At 42.2% G+C, this 20,102-nt stretch overlaps 1 protein-coding gene across 1 annotated transcript in view; it reads right to left on the bottom strand.

The window, feature by feature from the left end:
- The window catches only part of scn8ab (sodium channel, voltage gated, type VIII, alpha subunit b), a 43,819-nt gene extending 33,896 nt beyond the window's left edge, over positions 1–9,923 (bottom strand). Inside the window, exons 1-2 of the mRNA XM_070847999.1 lie at positions 9,642–9,923; positions 54–172 (exon numbers count right to left, since the gene is read on the bottom strand). Coding sequence (XP_070704100.1) covers positions 54–172; positions 9,642–9,923 — 401 coding nt within the window. The remainder of the gene's footprint in view (positions 1–53; positions 173–9,641) is intronic.
- Between the last annotated feature and the right edge of the window lie 10,179 nt (positions 9,924–20,102).

Here is a 20,102-nt window from a genome sequence, read left to right on the forward strand (position 1 = left end):
GAAGCATCTGTTTTCAGTCAGTGTAAAGCACAGAAAATCACTCAAAAGGATATGAATGTATCAAAATCTTAATAGCTATTCGCCTAAGTAAATTAAAAGGGCTTAAGATGTACAAGGAGGGCGTGGCACTGAAGCGGAAGAGTGTTTTCCCTTTGTTTAGGACTATAAATGTCTGTGGAGAGAAAGAGAGAGAGGGGGACAGAGACAGAGAAAACCAGACAGTTTGAACATGTTCAGAATCATATGGCACATTTTATACCCATCTTATTTTACAAAAAGGATGAGATGACTGTAGCTTGACTGATAAGTTGATTAGCTGAGTCCTGAGCTCACGTCTGAGTCATGGGGCACCACCGCATTGGTTTCGACAGGGCTGAATCTCACAACACAGGGGCCACTGACGTCCATTTGAACATGGCATTATGATGGGAGCGCTCACTGGGTTGTCACTTTACCCATTTTGAAATCTTTCAAAAAAATCTTTCATTGCGGGAACTAATTCATGTTGTAATGGCCTTACACTAAATAAAGCACAGAGGCTAAAAACAGAATAGTAAAAAGATAAAAGGTAAAGAAAAGGGCACATAGTCAGTGGCAGCAAGGACACAAGACTGTGTTTTCCTACGCTGACATCACTCCCTCTGTGGCCAGTCACCCGAGAACCAGGAGTACAGTAAACACCTCTGTCCCGGTTGCATCAGACAGAGCCTCTGTCCTGGCGAGCTTTTCGCCATGACAGTAGTTCTGCGAGCTGCCTTTGAAGCAGCAGACAGGTGCATGGGAAACTCTCCCCTCACCGTGGCCAAATGAGTCTCTTCGCCCCAAGTTTAAAGCTCTTACTGGAAGAGAACCGCAAATGCTGTCATCGATCAGGAGCAGATCTGCTGACTCTAAGCTCTCAACAACCACTCCCCACCCATAAACAGCGCTGGGCCAAGTGGGGCTGGGCACTGGGGTGAGGCAGCAGTGCGTGTTTGTTTGTGCAAGCTGGTGTGTGGACACAGAGAATGTGGGATCAGAGTGAGAAGTATAAGCATCATTTACAAAAATGACCTATTGGGACATTTTACATTTACAACTAATTCACCAGTGTTTCCTGTTTCTTTTTATACCAATAGGCATTATGGTTTCAAGCTGGTTCACTGACAATTTGTAAATGTGTGGCTTGGATGAGAATCTGGGAGTTATGAATGCGCACACTGCTAGGGTGTTTTTCCCTTCTTTACCACCTCCCCTCATATGTATTTATGACACCACTGACAATGTTGGCTGCAAGTATTTACAGAAAACATATCATGTTCTTTATGTAATCAGTATTGAAGACATCAATTTATGTCAGAAACTTTACAAAATATCACGTTGAATTTAAGATTCCTTTGCATTCAACATTAAATGATAACCATTTCTTGTAGTTTGTTGATATAAAATTAGTTTACAGTTTCAGTAAACTGGAAACATTTGAAAAGATTATAAAATTGGCCATTCTACACTTCCTTTTACAAATAATTAAGTTGTCAAAATAAGCAAACTCTGAGTTACTTGCCCTGTTAACGCTCAGGTATAATAATCACCGCACACACAAATGAACCCACTGGTGGAGAGCATATGTGCATAACAGAGGCATTTGGTTTTAGTATTCATATGGCATCAGCAACTAGAAAAATGCACACACCACGAGTCTGTGGTTCACACCATGGGAAACACTAGAAAGAAGCGGGGAGGTGACCAGAAGTGTCCTGAGACGAGTGGTGTCCTGAAATCTAATTAAATTAAAAATAGTGTCTGCGGTCTAGGGAAAGACAAAATGTATTCTCTGCATCAGAAGACTCCTCTCTCTCCCTCCCTTCCCCTCCCCTGGTCCTTTTTGCCTATAGAGCATCTGCACTACTTAAAATATCCTCTCACTATTCTTCCTGTCACGTGGAGAAAAGCATTATATATACTTAATCAACACCGTACAAACAGGAAAACACAGGATCTAGAGTCGTGCTCAAAGGGTAAATCTTTCTCCCAGAGGTCAACTGGAGTGTTTTGCTGACTGAGCAAGTCCAGCGTGTGGATGGGAGGAGAGGTTGTAAAATGAGCAATACCCCATTAGCAGTTTACAGATGCCCTGCATGCATAACTACGTTCCACATGCTAAATCAATGTGAAGCAAAATGGTGGATAAATCCTACAGATTGATAGAGTTTTTTTTTCAGAAAAAATACCTCTGCTTTGTCCTTATTGAGTCTGAGTTTCAATGTAGGTCATCCTCTACAGCATATGGAAATTTAGAAATTCACAATTCAACTATAAAGAGGCTCCGGTTACTCAATGAACTGTGTCGATTTGGAGACAGAAAAATCTGCTGTTGATGCAAACTTGGCAACCTGGTGCAATTACAACAAGGGATGCAAATGTTCAGCAATTTCCTTAATTGATCGTCTGCCACATTAATCAATAACTGATCAACCAGTGAAGCTTATAAAATTCTAAATCTCTCACTGGAAGCTTCATTTGTCATGGCTGCTTTCACTACACAACTTACATCATAAACTAAACAAACACAAGCAAACTATCTGAATCGTGAATGAATTGTGACTACAGCAAAAATGTAAACGACAAAATCCAATTGCTGTGTAACATGGAAGCTTCACTAAAGGACGAGACGAGAGAGGATGAGACTAAACATGCAGGGCACAACGCAAAGACTAAAACATTCTAGTGTGAATTTTTAAAAAAGGCTGCAGCCTACTAATACCTTTACCAAGTAGAAAAATAATATGGGCTGCCATGAAGGAAAGGTAGAAGAGGAGGAAGCTACAGTGAACTGAATTAATGAAAATCCTCAGGCAATAAACACATATTAATTTGGATGAACTCAAACCACCATGTAGACATGTCATCAAAATAAGCAGCACCTTTACTGTGCTGTTCCTATTGTAAAAAAACACTCACTCTGTGCAGGCATTATGGGCTCCGATCATAGTTAATCATGGTGCAGTTATCTCAACTGAACAGACACTTAGTGCAAATACAGCAAATAAAAACACCCACACCTGCACAATATCTCGGAGTGCATACGCAACACTGTTGGCTGATACATTCTTGATAGTTCAAATTCTTAAAAGTTATTAATTGTTTGATTAATCACTCATTTCCTCGGTTTAATTAATTTTCAAGACAAACTCTGTAAAGTAGGTTGGCAGACAGTGAACTGAAGACACTGAGTTCATCATTATGGAGCTGACGATGATTTTTGCTTTCCACAACACATTAAAATGAGATCAACATATCAAGCGTGTAGTGCATTAGTAAGCTTAGGAAACGGAGGATGAATTGCATCTATTCACAGATAAACACAGACTGACTGTGGTAATGTACACACACCATAAATCACAATACACTGTATATGTAACACAATACGCACTGAAGCCCTTCACATACAGGACATGAGGACACGCACGCACATCACTATAACACTGATCTGCCCACATAATCATGTAGTTAAATAAATACATACTTGGCCACACACACATGCATAAATGCAAAACTCAGCAGAGCGAGCTTCACTGTAAAGAAGACTTATTTGCTGCAAAGCTGGTGAAATGTTCCTAATTCTCTACAGGGTGTTAAAAAAAAGGCACATATGCAAGAATCAGGAGGCAGAATGCAGCTGCAAGGACAGTGTGTGTGTGTGTGTGTGTGTGTGTGTGTGTGTGTGTGTGTGTGTGTGGAAGAGGAATAGTGGAGCAGGGATATGGAGAGGGGCTTGCAGGGGTATGGGACAGCAGCAAAGAGAGCCGAAGAGAAAGAGAGAGAGAGAGATGAGGGGGTGGAGGGGGAGTGATGCAGAACAGAAAGGCAGAGAGCTGCAGAGGGGAGAGAGCCAAACCTGAGATGGATGGGTAGACGGGGGGAGGAGGAGGAGGAGGAGGAGGAGGAGAGGAGGGGGAGGGGGGAGGAGGAGAAGGAGGACTGGGTAGGCATGCAGCAGAGAGAGAAACTGAGAATGAGATGAGGAGGGCGGGGAGGGGGCAAAGAGAAAGAGAGAGAGCTAAGTGAGATCTAAGGAAGGAAACAATAGAGACTAAGTCATGGGCAGGGGCTGTTGGACTTTTCTTAATCATCCCGGGACCCCGGCGTGACGCAGCCTGGCCTCACAAAACTGACTGCAGATTTGGACTGAAGACCTAATAGAAAATGGTGATAAACTTTAGCGCTTAGATGCTTAGTGAAACAATTAATTCATTAGACAATGTGTTATAGTCAACAATTTTGATAATCAACCAACCATTTAAGATATTTAGCAAAAAAAAAAAAAGGCCAGATATTTGCTGTTTCCAGCTTCTTGTTTGAGGATTTTCTTCTGTGTTGTTTTATATTATTGCAGATCAAATACATTAGAGTTTGGTGGGGCTAAATAAAAAAAAAAATCTAAATGTAATCTAGTGAAATAATGAATAATGAAAGTACCTGTTAATTGGAGCTCTAAATGACCTTCATGAGCACTAACATACTCCAAATCACAACTTGCATGCTAGGTATTTTTTACAAACATATCAAGATTCACAAGGCTCCTTGCAGAGCTGGAAAGAGAAATCATGATTCACATACACCGTTAGCTGGATTTTAGCCCATTCCATAATGTATATCTCGTATGGACAAAGTGCGTCTTGATTCAATTTACAGGGAAGAGAAAATATCTACAGTAACTCAACTTCTACTGTGAAGCTTTGATGCTTTGTGACAGAACAGCTTGGATCTTACAAGGAGCTTTAATCTAATATCTATTAGCATTACAGCCTGAAACATAACTCGTGTATTTTTGTTTGAGCTCACTGCAGTGAGGCCACTAATGCCTCACCTAAATAAGCATGACTGCAAACTAATTTCCCCTGCATATTATACCATATCAAAGTAATGCGTCATCCCGCTTCTTCACCTGTATACTGTGCTGCAAAACCCCACTTTGCACTCCTTACCCCACCCTCCATCTTTATACCAACCTGGCTAGCAGAGGAAGCACACTCAACCCTCCCCACCCCATCCTTTCCTCACTCAGCCCAGTACAGGAGGATGCTGTGTCATCAGAGACTGAGGACTCAGACAGAGCACTAAAGCCTGGCCCTCGCTCTAATTTACTACACTGAAAAAAAAAAAAAGAACGCCGGAGAGGAGGCGGCAGAAGGGAGAGGGGGAAAAGGAGAGCAATGGACAGAGACACACACAGAGACAGAGATGGTGGCATGGGAACATAATGTAATGGTGTGTACAGTGCTACATGCTGAGATTCAGAGAATACTGCTGCTTTAGCCGTGAGCTCCCCTATCACTAGGAGCTGCTGCCCTGCAGAAGCCTGAACAGACATGACTAGATTCCTGTTATAATACGGTTAACGAAATGCCATAATCGGGAAGAGAACGAAGCTTCTGCATCAACAAAACCTGAAAGCTGTTCAAACGACTTTTTTTTTTTTTCCCAAACAGCAAAGGAGCCAATTCAAGCTGAATCATCTGAACCGTATTTCAGTGTATATTGATGTCCCCCCTCTACACACTAACACAGATAAAAACACTTGCATGCCCTCCATCCATCCCGTCCTGCTCTTCCTGTATGACCACAGCAGCTTTACCATTGCCTAATCACATCAGACATTTGAAAAGCCCAGGCAGTCCTCTCCCCATCACAGGGGAAAACAAGAACTGCAACGCTGCATTTCTCCTCCTCACCACTGCCCCCTCTTCCTCTCTTTGATGCATGAGTGCTGTGATCAGGTTTCCTGCAGCTGACGGTAACACACACACACACACACACGCACACACAATTAGACACACTCATTGACATACAGTGTAATGGTGAGCGATAGGATGACTGTCGGTCGAGTAGAGGAGATGAGCAGCCTGGAAAGGTGAGGACAGAAACAGCAGACGAGAAATGGACGCTAACCATGAGTACACTCTGAGGCACCTCCTCGGGTGCGATAAAGGACAAATACATTAGTGGATTAGGAGAATGATTCAGATGAATGACAGTGGGATGGAGAGGAAAGATGGGGTCTTATCCTGTGATTCCTTTTGTGAACTTGCTGACACAACACATGAATGGGTTAGCTGATCTTGACTAAGCAGAACCTGTGACCTATGAGACACATATGGGATAAGCAGAAGCCTAATAGATAAGCTGTTTAGCTGGCAGTCTAAAAGCTGAGTAGCTCTTCCTTCCCTTTAGTAACTCCTTAAAATATGCCTTTAAGAAAGGAACCATAGTAATAACTTCTCATATACTTCTAATGGATCTAAAACTAACACTCCTCATACAGACATATTGGCACCACGTCCCTGAATGTACCTGCAGCAGTTGTCCATTATCAGCAATTATTTTATATCCACTAATTGAGTATTCACTCATTTATAGGAGTGTGACAATTCTCACACAATTCTGACCAAAAACCACTTAATAATGCTGTTGTTTTAGAGTGTAACCCTGCCATACTGATATAGTAGGTGTTACCATATTTCACATGTCAATAAGATCAATACACATCAATGACAATGTGAAAAAAGATGAATTTGGGTCAATTTTCCATGTTTTTTTGACGTTCTGGACAGCCAGGGCACATAAATGTATATACAGCATCCAACTGCATTTTTGTGAAACTATTTTGTTTGCAGATGACTAAAATTTTTGTTAAAAGGTTTTTTTTTTTACTAATCATGCAACACAACCTCTTAGTTATTAATTCTGGTTCTATGGAGATAATGTGTGCATGAAATCATTCATCACAGAGCCCAAAGAGTTTTAGAGGACAAATGGCATCATTTACAAGAGAATCTCCAGAACCATCATACTTTAAACGAGGAACAGAGACTCAGTCAAAATGTCTGGGAGCAACTACAGTATATGAAAGAGTGTTTTGACGCTTTGTGCACAAAAGGTTAAATTTGTACACCAACACGCTGTACTTAAGCATCGGAAACCTTTGTAACTCTCTGTCTTTTTGGGTCTCCTCCACCATTTACTGTCTTTACTCATCTGGATGAGCTTGTATCCAAGTTCTTATAAATAAAGCCTACACTGCCAATCTGTTCTAGTCAGCTATATGAAAACATTATTTTGAAATCTGTCTCTTTGTACATACACATATGCACACATATGGCTGAGTCCTGCTGCAGGTAAAGGTAACATGTGAGTGGAGGCCATGATAAACAACTCAGCAGGAGCTTCTTTCCTTCCAAGTGAGAGACCACAGAGGAAAGTAAGTGGAGGCAAAGAACTATGCACTGGGCAATAAGCAAAGTGGGGAAGGGTAATAAGACATGAATGCAACCCTTCCTGTGGCCACCACTGAACTAGGGCTGTGGATCAATAGATCACAAAAGGCACATACACTTGATAGTTTCATCCGCCCTATGAGGGAGTGCTGCTGGCTGAGATTGTCAGTGCTGCTGACTGGGCTTCTTGCTTCTGAACAGGCCGCAGATTCTCTTACACATTATCACTGCCACCACACAGCAGACTGGCTACTCCACACGTCTATACAGCTGAAGGTGAGGCAACAACCAAGCTAGAGTTAGAGTGGTGTGGGGTAGAAGTCTAAAATTCCTTTAAATTTGTCTCGGATTAATAAAAAAAAAAAAAAAACCCACTTATTTTGGAGAGAGAATATGAGATTGGGATTTGTCTCATATGTACCTGCATCATATTAATTCAGAGGTTGATTTTTCCTTAGATGCAGAAATGATGTGACTGCTTGGCATGTCTGAGGTGCAAAAAATAAAAAATACTGTATGTTCTTTTGCTTGTAACACTATATCAAGTGGCAAACATATATTGTATTTTGTATTTGTGTACAATTTAAGGTGTCACTTCTTCCTCAGTTTATTGTTGATGCCACAAACAGGGTTACTGTAATCTGACATATATAACAGTTTAATTTTTTAATTAATGCACTGTCACAAGGTAGTGCCTGAAGAACTTCAGTTTATATAATCATAATGTATTATTAGAGCAATTCCCAACATAGTTTTAGTAAAAGCTAGCAATGAGTATTGATAGTTTTCAAGTTTTTAGACAGGAAATAACAGGAAATGGTTTCTCACTTAATGTTACTCAATGGTAGAACTAAATTCAATACCAATGTAGCATTGAGCCACCAAATCAATGTAAAGGGTGAGACTCAATAATGGTGCACACAACATCACTCGCGATGTGCTCGCGCTCACTCATATTGATTAATTGTATAACAATGTAGAAATGTGAACCACAGTGGAAAAAACACAATGCAGATCATAATAACTCCAGTACAAGCCACACAGATAAAAATGATAGTAACAATGATAATTGTCTTGCCCCACTGCTTGCTGGGAAGCAATAAGGCACGTCAACTGCCAGTGCATTACATAATGGTGAGGTTTTCTGATCAGTTTTCTGTTCAGCTGTAGCTGAGCCATGTTTCAGCTGAACCTACATTCTTTACGACCGAGCAATCAAGCCCAGTTTAGAGTTAAGCTGCGTTTTATACCTCTGCGACTTTCGGTTTAGCTGGACCCATTCTAACTAGCTAGCTAAGATAGTCAGATGCAAAAAAAAAAACAGAGCAGCATCCCCACACACTACAATCACAGCTAAATGATTACCGATCAGAACTGATGAATATAAATGCTATACACCCAGACAATCTGTCGGAGCAAGCACTAATCTGAAAGCGCGTTTCGTCTTAAAAGAATTAAATTAGCTATAGGACTAATGGCATATGAACATAAAGTCAAGTTTGTCATCCTCTCCAGCTGTTACATCATGTGTACCATGCATTAGCACAGATAATTAATCAACACTGCAGAACCCTTTAAGAGAATTACCACTGCCCGAGAAACGCTTTCCCCAGCAGCCCTGCAGTGTTGCAGGAGCAGAGCAACGACGTCCCCCTGCCTCAGTTTTACAGGTGTATTTAAAACCTCACATGCTTTGTATGATCTCCTGTGCACCCTAGTAATGCAGTGACTGTTCCAAGCTCCTGTAGCAGTGACTAAAAAGTACTTAAAAAGCCCCAATGATGACTCAAGGTCATCTTTACTATTATGGTATCCCTATATCTGTAGTGAATACTTCAATGTTGAGTAAAATTATATAATTATGCTATATGTGTTATGATATAAAAGCTAAATGTGTTATGACAGTGAATTGTATATTATCGTTATGTGTTGCGTGGTTGCTTAACAATGCTGGTATTTTCACATGAGAAAAAGGTAAAGATTTGGCCCATTTGAACAGCCGAATAATGGTAAATGGTCTGTAAATGGCCGCCTTTCTAGTCATTTCGACTACTCAAAGCACTTTTACATGACACCCTCATTCACCCATTCACACATCATTCATACAGGAGGAATCTAAGTTGGAGGAGACTATTCTTTGACACACATTCACACACTGAAGCTGTGCTTCAGGAGCAAGTTGGGGTTCAGTGTCTTGCCCAAGGACTTCGACTAGTGACTCATAGGAGCCGGGGATCGAATCACCGATCTTCAAATTGAGGGACGACCCACTCTACCTCTGAGCCACAGCCGCCCCATGCATTTAACATTTAACTTTCAAAGTCGTCATTATCTCTAATGGATTTCTTCTTCATTTGAGTGTCTGATAAGTTGGGGACGACTCACTTTCTTGTTCAGATAGAATGGGTCCAAATCCTCCAGCGGCGTGCCCCCCATTCCATCAGGGATATCGCCGTAGATGAACGGCAGGCTCTTCCCAGCCTCCAGGTCACTGTTGGGCTTGATCTCATTCTCGTCAGATGTGTCACGGTGACTACTGTCCGACCTGGGCTTAGGTGGCTTCTTGTTCTTCTCTTCATTGATGCGCTTCTCGATGTTAGCGAGCGACTCCGGGGTGAATTTCTTGAAGCTGTCAGGTCCTGGGGGTGCAAGAAGGGGTGCGGCCATGTTTTCATCCTGCAGCTATTTCCTCTTTATTTGTTTTCCATTCCAGACATCCAGCTCTGAGAGGAAGAGAGGGACACTGGGTGAGAAAGTGAGGAAGAAAGACCATGAGGTACTGAGCAAGCAGACAAGCGATGGATAAAATAAAATGAAAAAAAAGAAGAATAACAAAAAAAATCCTTTTAAGTAATCATCTGAACAGCCTTTTTTTTTTTGTCAGGTATCATTTTATCAATAACACTAACTGGACAACAAAGGGTGACGATTAAAATGGCTGCCACATTTATGTGTTTGCATTCACTTTTCAGCTTCTGTGTTTCTGAAAGCCTCACAGATGGAATTTACTGGTTCTGCCGGAGAAAGCAAACAAAGCAAAATAAAGCTGAAGAAGTGCAAACATTTGGAACATGGGCCAGTAGGCACTATTTCTGCTCCCTCCATCAACCTTAATGACTAAAGCACTGATCCTGTATCCCCAAAAGCCAAACTCAGGTACCAGCACATACAGCAGACAGCATTAAATTCCCATTTGCTCTCACTTTGGTGACGCCAACAGCAAGGAGACGTGTCAGGTTTTCTCCTCTGGTGTTCGTACTCACAAATGATGGGCTCTTTATCCCACCAGGAACTCATCTGCATGACTCTCTTCTTCATGAGCATCTTACTTAGGGCATTTCCTTTGCATCTGATTTGGAATTAAGGCTATCATTTAAGTTTCATGTTGTTGTAATGAATATGATGTAAAAATGTGTTGATAGCACTGCAGGCCTCACTGAGAATCGACACCCAGGTCTACGGCTCTGTGCAGCTTTCAGCTCATCGTTCTGGCTTAGAAGTCTTGAGTCTGAACAGCTCTCGCTGGCGATGGCTATAAAATTAAGTCGGAAAATGGCTCCCAGCACACAGGCTCACACAAGCCGATTATAGGCTATTTGCCCAGTGCAAAATGGGAAAACAATCTTAAACCTGGAGAGAAAAACAGACCCAAATATTTGTTCTAGATTTATAAGTTAAGTTAGCGAAACGTATAGCGCTACACAGAGCTTAGTAAGTCCATGTTGTGTATCAAGGCTCATTGCTGTGCAAGTTGACTTCTGACATCATCATATATCATATCCATTGATCTATATTACAGATGAAACATCTAAACTAACGTGACTGGGTTTGATGCTAAAGAAATGAATGGATGGGGCTTGTTGCATTAGCATAACTTGCAATTTACTAATAGCAGTATGCTAAATTGACTTTAAAACGCAGTCACTGTGATTAGAAAGATGGGTTGTTTTCCACCTGCTCCTTTTTTTTTTGGATTGAGAAAAATTAAAACCCTTACCTATAACACCTAGCTGATGTTTATCATATGTAACTGCACACTGAACGTAGGCCAAGGTGTGTATTCTGGTGTCTTATATCTTACTGCACTGACCAAAACAACAACTCTACACAGGATAATTCATGACTGATTCATTTGCAAATAATGAAACATTTTAAACTCTTGAAGTTTGTCAAAAGGTAGTCCATAAATTGTTCCTGGAAAATTATTCAACCTCTAGGATTGAGTCATTGTTTAAACAGTAAGGTTGTAACAACATCATCAAGTGCATCTCTCAGGGATCCTACAACAGAGGAATTTCGGTGCTGATGCTGTTTGATACAACATATCTGACAGTTCAGGCTATGAAAAATTAAGACAGTGAGTGCAACAATCAGTGAAGCGGTGACAAGGGTACAGACCTGGAAATGAATCAGAAAGAAGTCAGATATCCACAGGCAGCTAGAGATCCAACAATCCAGTATCTTCGAGAGAAAACACATTCAACCAGAAGGGGGATGAAGTCCGATTCAAGTAACCCAACCTCGGCACAACCTCCAAGTCTCCTTCCACCAATGCTACATCAATTGATCTACCGTCAAGGTGATTCAAACCGGGATGCAAAGGCATGGCCAGCAGTGCATGCACACTTTACCCATAACGCTGGGACAATCCTACAAACAGGCAGCAAAACTGAAAGGCGACCAGGAGGGAGGGAGAGGGGGAGAGGGGGAGGAAACTACCTGAAATGTTGCAGACGTTGCTAAATGCTTTGGGTGTCCACTAACATGCCAGGTCGTATGGGAAACACGGCATAAAACGCAACAATTTCACGTGCACATTTTGATTAAGAAACGATCACTCTTAAATCAGGACAGTGAATCCTATTAGCGCACGAAAAGCGCGTAGCCCCTCTCGGCTATATTAAATCCGGTTAAGAGAAATAGAAACTGATGGATGACAGAGAAAACTAACAACTCCGGCAGCCTCATTTGCCTCCCAAGGGAAGGGAAAAAAAAAAAAAAAAAAAAGCTTGTCGCTGTCCGGTTGAGCAGCGTTTAGCGAGATGCTCCTACTGCTGCGTCCTCTGTGCGGAGGAAAGACATCCAGACGCACCACGGCTTCCGTCCCGTCACCTGGAAAAATCTTCTATTCTGCTTTATGCGCCCTGACGATGACCTGACATCTGATGGAGCTGACCGGACACCGCGGCGACACGGTGCTGGGAGGAGGAGGAAGAGGAGGGGGTGGTGGTGGTGGAGGAGGAGGAGGAGGAGGAGGAGGTGGTGGTGTATAGGGCACTTGCATCAGAGTCACATGGGCCGGTAAATAACTTAGACATCCTTCATTTCCTGCAGTGAAGTCTTAATGCTGCCTGCCACTAAATGTAAGATGTCATCTCAGTCCAAGACCCACAGCATCAGTGAGAACAGGCGAGCCTGATCAATCCAGCATTAACCTGGCAGTCAAATATTTAGGAGGCCTCACATAACCCCTGCTTCGTGTCTGGGCTGAGTCGATTTCTGGTAAAGTCATGAGGACCTGACTGGAAATTATTATTAGTTATGATCATTCATTCTAAAGGAAAGGCTGAGATGATGACGCACGGGACATTGGGCCACTATAAAAAAAAAAAAAAAAAAAAAAAGGTGCACACAGATAAAGAAAACCTCCTCCTATTACATGGAGAACTTTCTCCCAGTGCTGGATGAAGACCACCCGCTCCCCATCATGTTGTTTGTCTACTCGTGAAAGAGCCTGAGAGTCATCTACAGCCTGTGTGGTCCCCAAGAAAGTCCGCCTTTTAAATACCGAGGCGCGCCGTTGTCCTACAGGGCCAAAGCCTAAAATACTGCAGTGTGGTTTATTGCTGCTACAGGCTCTAACTAACAAACTCAGAGTAGGTCAGTTGAATGCAGGAGCCATGTCCTGACAACTCATCCTCAAGGCTCAGCTCGAGGCAGCAAATGGCACATCTGCACAATTAAAAACCCCCAAAAGGTGAGATTATTCACAGCACAAAAACAGGGGGAACTAAAACGGCCTTGAGGATATACCACACCCGCATTGATGATCATGCCTAGCCAGACAGAGCCTCCATGTGATGCAGGTTTACAGAGTAACAAGCATGATGGGATTAGATTTCAAGTGGGGGAGACTGCGTGAAAATACCAGAGAAGGGTGCCGCGGCCCATTTGAGGACTGCCAAACTAAAGACGCACCTACCTCCTCACGCAATACAGTCTCCAAAGAGATTGCAAGAGGGAGGGGGGGAGCAGAGGTGGAGGGAGGGAGGGAGTGAGGGTGGTGGTGGTGGAGGGTGGGGGGTTGGTGGGTAAAACTATCATAGTTATAAAATAACGGTAGCGACAAAATTGCAGCCCTTAAAGGATTTCGCAAGCGACGCATTATTCGCGCACTTGGAGCACGCAGGCTGGATGCTGCGGCCGCTCAGAGAAGTTTGACGTGGTCTCACTTCTGCATCCCATATGCGTATGTTTCACAATCTGACACACTGAAATGTCATTTCATCCAGCGGCAGGCCAACACCCCAAATAACCGGCTGTCTCCGTGTTTTCTCCACCAACGCCGCATCACAAATCCAGGATTTTTTCCCCCCCTCTGATAATCGCACCTTTCCTACTTCTAACTGATGCCTCGCACACATATTATTCCTCCATGTACTGGCAAGGAGCCCTCCACAGACGCCAGGAAAAGATGCTGAGAGAGGGACCGCTCTGCGGCACTGGGATGCAGTCAGTCGACAAAGTAGGACTGCGATCCATCCCACGACATAAAATAGCAGACAAAGCAGAAAACGGATTGTCTACTTACTTTTTCTCGCATTAACAGAAATCCGGACAGCTGTCAGTGAACTGCAGATGTAGAAAAGAGTCGGGAGTAACTGCGGCTGTCGCCATATTGTTGCTGCTATCTTCCTTCCCAGTGCGTGCGGCTACCCTGCATAATTGATGACTCTCAGCAAATTGTTAGGGAGTGTCGGTAAATGCCTTTAGTTTCAATACCGGACGAGAGACCGCAGCATCGTAAGCAGAAAAAAAAAAAAAAAAAAACACTGTTCATGTAACAAGAGTCATTGATATTCTGGTAGGAATTGGTATTGTCATTGGGAACATATTCGTTTTTATCTCATCTGCTTTGGAAGTGACTGGTTGCATATTGTTTTTAGAGTTCGGCCTGGAAGTTATAAGACAAGTTTATGTGACCTTTAAAACACAACATGATATCCAGACACCCACAACTGACCCTTTTTTTTTTTTTAAACGTGTTTACACATTTCAGTTTTAGAGGAAAGTTGTAGCACTTGATTTGTGTCATAAATAACTGATTTGTCTTCAATATGTTCTTAAATTGCTCTAGAAGCATGCCCGTAAATGAATTCATGTGTTATATATTCTCATACAGACCAGCAAAGCAGTTAAGTCAAGTTGTGTTGTTTATTATGGAGTAAAACCCACAGACTGTATACAAGAAGTGGTCGTGGCCACCGTGAAGTCATCCATTGGTTTGTGGACGGCCGTTTCGAAGCCTTGAGTTTCGCTTTATGAGTATCGCCATCGTGGTTTTTTTGGAATCAGAAGAGACATGATTGGTTAGTGACCACGTAATCCTGCCTGCCCTTAAGCATACATTGCTTCATCTATTTCAGTCTAAAGGGGACCATCATTTACTAAACAAACATCAACAGAGACCATAAACTCATTAGGAACATGTTTACTGAGGTAATAAATCAAGTGAGAAGTGGAGTCATTTTTTTCATAGACTTCCATTCATTAGGACTTAAGACATTAGAAAGAATGCGGGTTTAAAGCACTGGCTTCTCTTTTCAGACGTCTTATATACAGTCTAACATAAAACCAGCCTAGTTACGTGGAGCTACAAATCAATGTGTACATTTTAATGTAATACACCAATCTAAACACAGAATTCTGGCAACAAAAAACTCATTGAGTATGTACACCTACAGTGTAAGGCTTTATAGATGATGCCTCAACTCTAATGGTTATATTTGTTATTTAATACATGTAATATACAGGCCTTTCAATGCAGACATTTTGACATCACAATGAAATAGCAGGTGTTACTAATAACATTAGCAATGGCTCCATTTAATTCAAGTGTCCCAGTAGATCATGACATTGTGACAGCGAGCCATCACACGTCTGTGAAAAATGCCCGTTACTGTAACTGAGATCCACACTGTGTAGTCACCAAAATTCATCTGCATCCACATTCAAAGCACGGTAGAACTGTCTCAGACACTAGAACCTCCTATACTAAAACTGACAGCAGCATAAGATCTCTGATAGAAGCACAAAATGACACATATGGAGGTCGTGAGTCCAGGCTCGTAAATGCCTGCCCTATGTAAATCTTGTAAAGACTTGAATAATTAACCATCACATACTGTAATACATATGGACATTTTCGCCATCGATCCACAAAGATGATTACTCAGAGGTTCAAAGTTGGAAAATAGTGCTGTACCACATGATTTTCTGTCTGATTCCAACCGACTGTTTTACACATACATATTCATGTAGCTGTAATATGGTCGTAATAGTTCTCCATTGAAAGTCAAGGAAAAATCTAATCTCTGCTGTGCCACAAATGTTCTATAATGTGTGTAACGCTAGAAAGGTTTGCGCAGTCTTGAGAGTAGAGACACACACACACGGCTCACAGTCAGTCACTGCACAAAATCACTTTAAATATATTGTGACCCCCTCTAAAGCCTCCATCCTTCAAAGCACAGGCTTGGATGATTTCATGAGAGAAGTGTTCAGGATGTGACCTAACAATGTCTCTATCTGGTGGACCTTTGAAGAATTGCACCTCAAGGTCTACAGGAAGTCGAATGGTTGGCTTGCATTTTCAGTCATTCGGCTGCTTTTTAGTTCAGCATTTCAGTGCATTTCATTAAGGCGAGCATGGGAATTGCTTAGGAATGTAACCCCATTCTCATTAAATCTTTACATAGTGCGCTGTGGGGAGGACATCAGACTTGAGGTCAGACCCAGACTACAGCCTGGAGCTGTTGCTGGACTGCCCAAAGGGGGGAGCTATAGAGAGGGGCTTCTAGGCTACTTTGCATATAGCCTGATACCTCCACGACTTGGACCCAGACAGGCGGTTAAAAATGGACGGAAAGATTAACGTATTCTGAAACACACAGGCATCGGGTGAGGCCGTGGGTGGGTAAAGCTAATATTTGACCGACTACCACACTTGTTTTAACAACCACAGAGGACAATTCTATGTTCATAACAGCAATTGCATGCACTGAGCGCAAACAATAACGCACAGCTAATAATGCAATGCAGTGAAAGTAGGTCAACTGCTAAAGTCACAAGCATAGAAATATCAGAAAAAGGGCTGGCAAAGGTGGCTGTGCAAGGGGGGTTAGAAATTGAGTTTTGACTATCCCAAACATTTACATGCAAGTTTTGGTTACTTTCTGTCAGTGTCACTCATCTCTGTTGCTGGAAATGGCCAGATATCCTGCTGTGGGCTCACACAAATCTGTACACCATCAGAGTGGTCTGGAGGTCCTTAAAAGAAGTGGAAGCTGATTTCCACACTTTGGGCGAGTGGAGCTGGATCTGTTCGCCTCACAGAAAATGCATTATGCGTGCATGAGCGCATTTGAGGCTCTTCCACTGAGAGTTGAGGCCCTCTCTGACCAACCGTGGTCCAGAGGTCTCCTCTACACTTTTCCCCCGGTTCCCCTGATTCCTCGCTTTCTAGCACACCTTCAGGCGGAGGGGTTCGCAGTTATTCTGGTGGTTTCAGAGTGCACAAGTGCTACAGTGATTCCTACAATGATACAGCTGCTGTTGGGGAAACCGTGGAAACTCCCATGGCGCAGAGATGCGCTCTCCCAACCGAACAGTTTGGCCCTACACTTGGCAATGATATCATCATATAGTCACATCATATCTATGTTTATGTTCACAATAGCCAGCAGTACATTTAGGGGAGTCTTAGCCTTCTGTAGCCTACATTACCCACCACTTCTGCTGAAACACTGTTTTATCTTTATAAGACAAAGGGGTCAGGAGTTAGGACTAACTGTTGAATTAGGCAAATGTATCTCACATTGTCTTCCCCACATGGATTAAAAAGAAGTGAGAATCACTACACAAAACTCGACCACAGTAAGCATCAAGGGCTGGCCCAAAACAGGACTAGGTTAAGGACACCTGACTGGCACATTTTGTTGTTTCTGGCTCTGTACCCCAGATGTGTTTGAAATAAAACCAAGACCATGAGGTAAGTGGACGATGAGTTGAGACAGTTTCATCTGCTGTTAAAAGGTTCAGGATGAACTGTTAACCTCAATGTTTCAACCTGAATGGACAAGAACTTTTTAAAGGGCTCAAAATCATGAAGTTCTTAACATTTACAGATTAATAACAACTAAGCAAACTTCTTCTGCAGATAATGACTGTACGATGTGGTCAAAAGCTCTTGTGCTTGTCAAATGGCTATGACGCTCAACTGTCAACTTTAAAGATAATTTATAAATTTATATTTATATTTTATTTATAATAAAATAGGGCTGTGTGAGGTACTTACCCATATTTAGTGTATTACTGACAGTAGATTGTGTCCCCAGTTTGAAGAAGTTGACAGGGGTCCCAGCTCAGACGCTAAGTTGTGTATTGCTGTGGATGGGGGGGGCAGCAAAATGAATTTAAGCCTCCTAAAAAAGGCTCACCTAAATAAAACAATATCAGTTTAGGTGTACGCTATATTAGAATATTTTCACCACCTTACATTGAAAAAACAGAGGCGGCTCTATCTCTTTGCGTGCTTCAAAGCCACCAGACTCCATTGACAAAAACAGTGATTTTACCTCACAGAACACAGGAGTTCACTGTGCTACCGCTGCCTGATCACTGAACTGGCGTGTTGGCTAAGAAGCGGTAAACTAGCACCTCCTGTGTTCTGCAAGGTAAAAATTACGGGTTTTGTTTACTATTTATTTAACCCACAGACAGACTGGTGTCGCAACCATCTTCACTTCTTATGTGTTTCAGGGGCTTTTTGCCTTCAATCTAGTCTCAGGTTAAACAGAGTCTCACCTGGACTTAGGTAACAGACTTGACCACAAAAGCTATATATCCTACACAGTACTGTATTTTATGGAATAAATGACTTTTCTTGCAATGACAGCATACCAATAATTATCCCCAAATGCTTCAACTTCAGCCTTCATAGTATGTTTTAGCTCAATGTTTTGATTTGACGGCCTGGAAATGTACTGTTTAGTCCCATAGCTCTCATCAACCCCACTTCCAACTTCAGCAACACCAAGCAGTTGTTTTCAGTTCAACTGAAAGTACGACATGACAGATAAAGTTAGTGACTTAACGTTAACATTAGCCAGTAAAGTGGGTTGAACAGCGAGCAAGCTAAAGACACTGGAGGTGCCTTTAAGTATTTCAGCTCTCCGAATTTTTTTCATTTTGGAGGCATAAGAACTCTAAATATATGTCAGGGTTGTTGGTTTGTCAGCCTGCTCAGTTCTTATGCCCCCAAGTAGAAAGAATAAATACACTAAACCAGCAGTTGACAACATTGAGAAGAGAATTTGAAAGAGTACAACTTCCAGGTCCCTCTCTCGCCCTCTCCATCGTGTTTCACTTCTGCCTCCAAAGTCCATCCCCACAGGGGAGGCTGTCATGTACAAGCAGACTGGCCATGGCAGCTGAAGAGGCCAGGTATACAGTGGTGTACACAAAGGTAACACTGCAGATGGCGAACAAGCCATGGAGCTCCAGGGAGCAGACAGAAACCACGGAGCTGCAGGCTGCTGACTCACGATCTCCCCACTGCTCTTCTGGAGTATCAGTTCCCCTGATTTCTTTCCTAACATATGATGAAATTTGAAAAGCCCATCCACTATATTTATTAGAAATAGGCTAGTGTCGTTGCCGTTTGTGTCTGAGTTTAATTCAAATTAGGTTATTATTCCACATATTTATCAGTTGAGTCTAAAAAGAGAACAAGAGATGACACACACACATAAGCAGACACAGAGAGAGGTGGGGGTGGATGTTATAAATTCATGAGCTTTTCACCAAAGATCGGCTCTACGTGTGATTAGAAAAGAGTAGAGGAGCAGAATCACTGAAGAAATGCACTCCTGCTGTGTCCTAAAGTCAACATATCTCAGTTCAAGCAGTAACACTGCACTGGAGACTGCTCCTGCTCTTATTGGTCGTTTTCGTTCAGGCACAGTGGATTCTTGCAGATGACATTAGGAGCACAAAGAGGAGCCAAAGAAACCTGATTTTTTTTCACAGATTACCTGTCTCATGTACTGCTGTCAAAAAATGTTGATAGTTTCAGCAATTCTAACAAAAAACTATATTTTTAAAGTTACATATTGAACCTTTAAAGCAGCCATAAGGACCTGAACCTCGTACTTCCTGTTCTATTCAAAATTCAATAGACTGGACAATAGCGCCAAAACAAAGTGTTTAACATTAGCTAGCGTTAGTTAGCTAACCTAACTTAGCAGTACAGGCTATAAATCTGGGCCATTGGAGCTAAAACACTACCTAGCTAACGTAAACACTTTGGGACCCGACCCTTTATGTTTATGAACTAAAACCATGTGTGTCCAGTACTCACCTGTATTGTAACGTCAAGACTAAAAGGTGACCATTAAAAGTTTGTTGAGTTTACAATACCGGCTCGATGTTGACACGATGTCACGATAGATAAAAAGGAAACAAAATACGTACTGAAGTGGTAGCAGCTGAACTGGCACTGGATTTCCTCTTAACTCGTGTTAACAATAGTATCGTCTATGATAAAAACATGCGACTTCTTTACAC

The sequence above is a fragment of the Pempheris klunzingeri genome, chromosome 2, assembly GCF_042242105.1.
Source record: "Pempheris klunzingeri isolate RE-2024b chromosome 2, fPemKlu1.hap1, whole genome shotgun sequence".
Lineage (NCBI taxonomy): Eukaryota > Metazoa > Chordata > Actinopteri > Acropomatiformes > Pempheridae > Pempheris > Pempheris klunzingeri.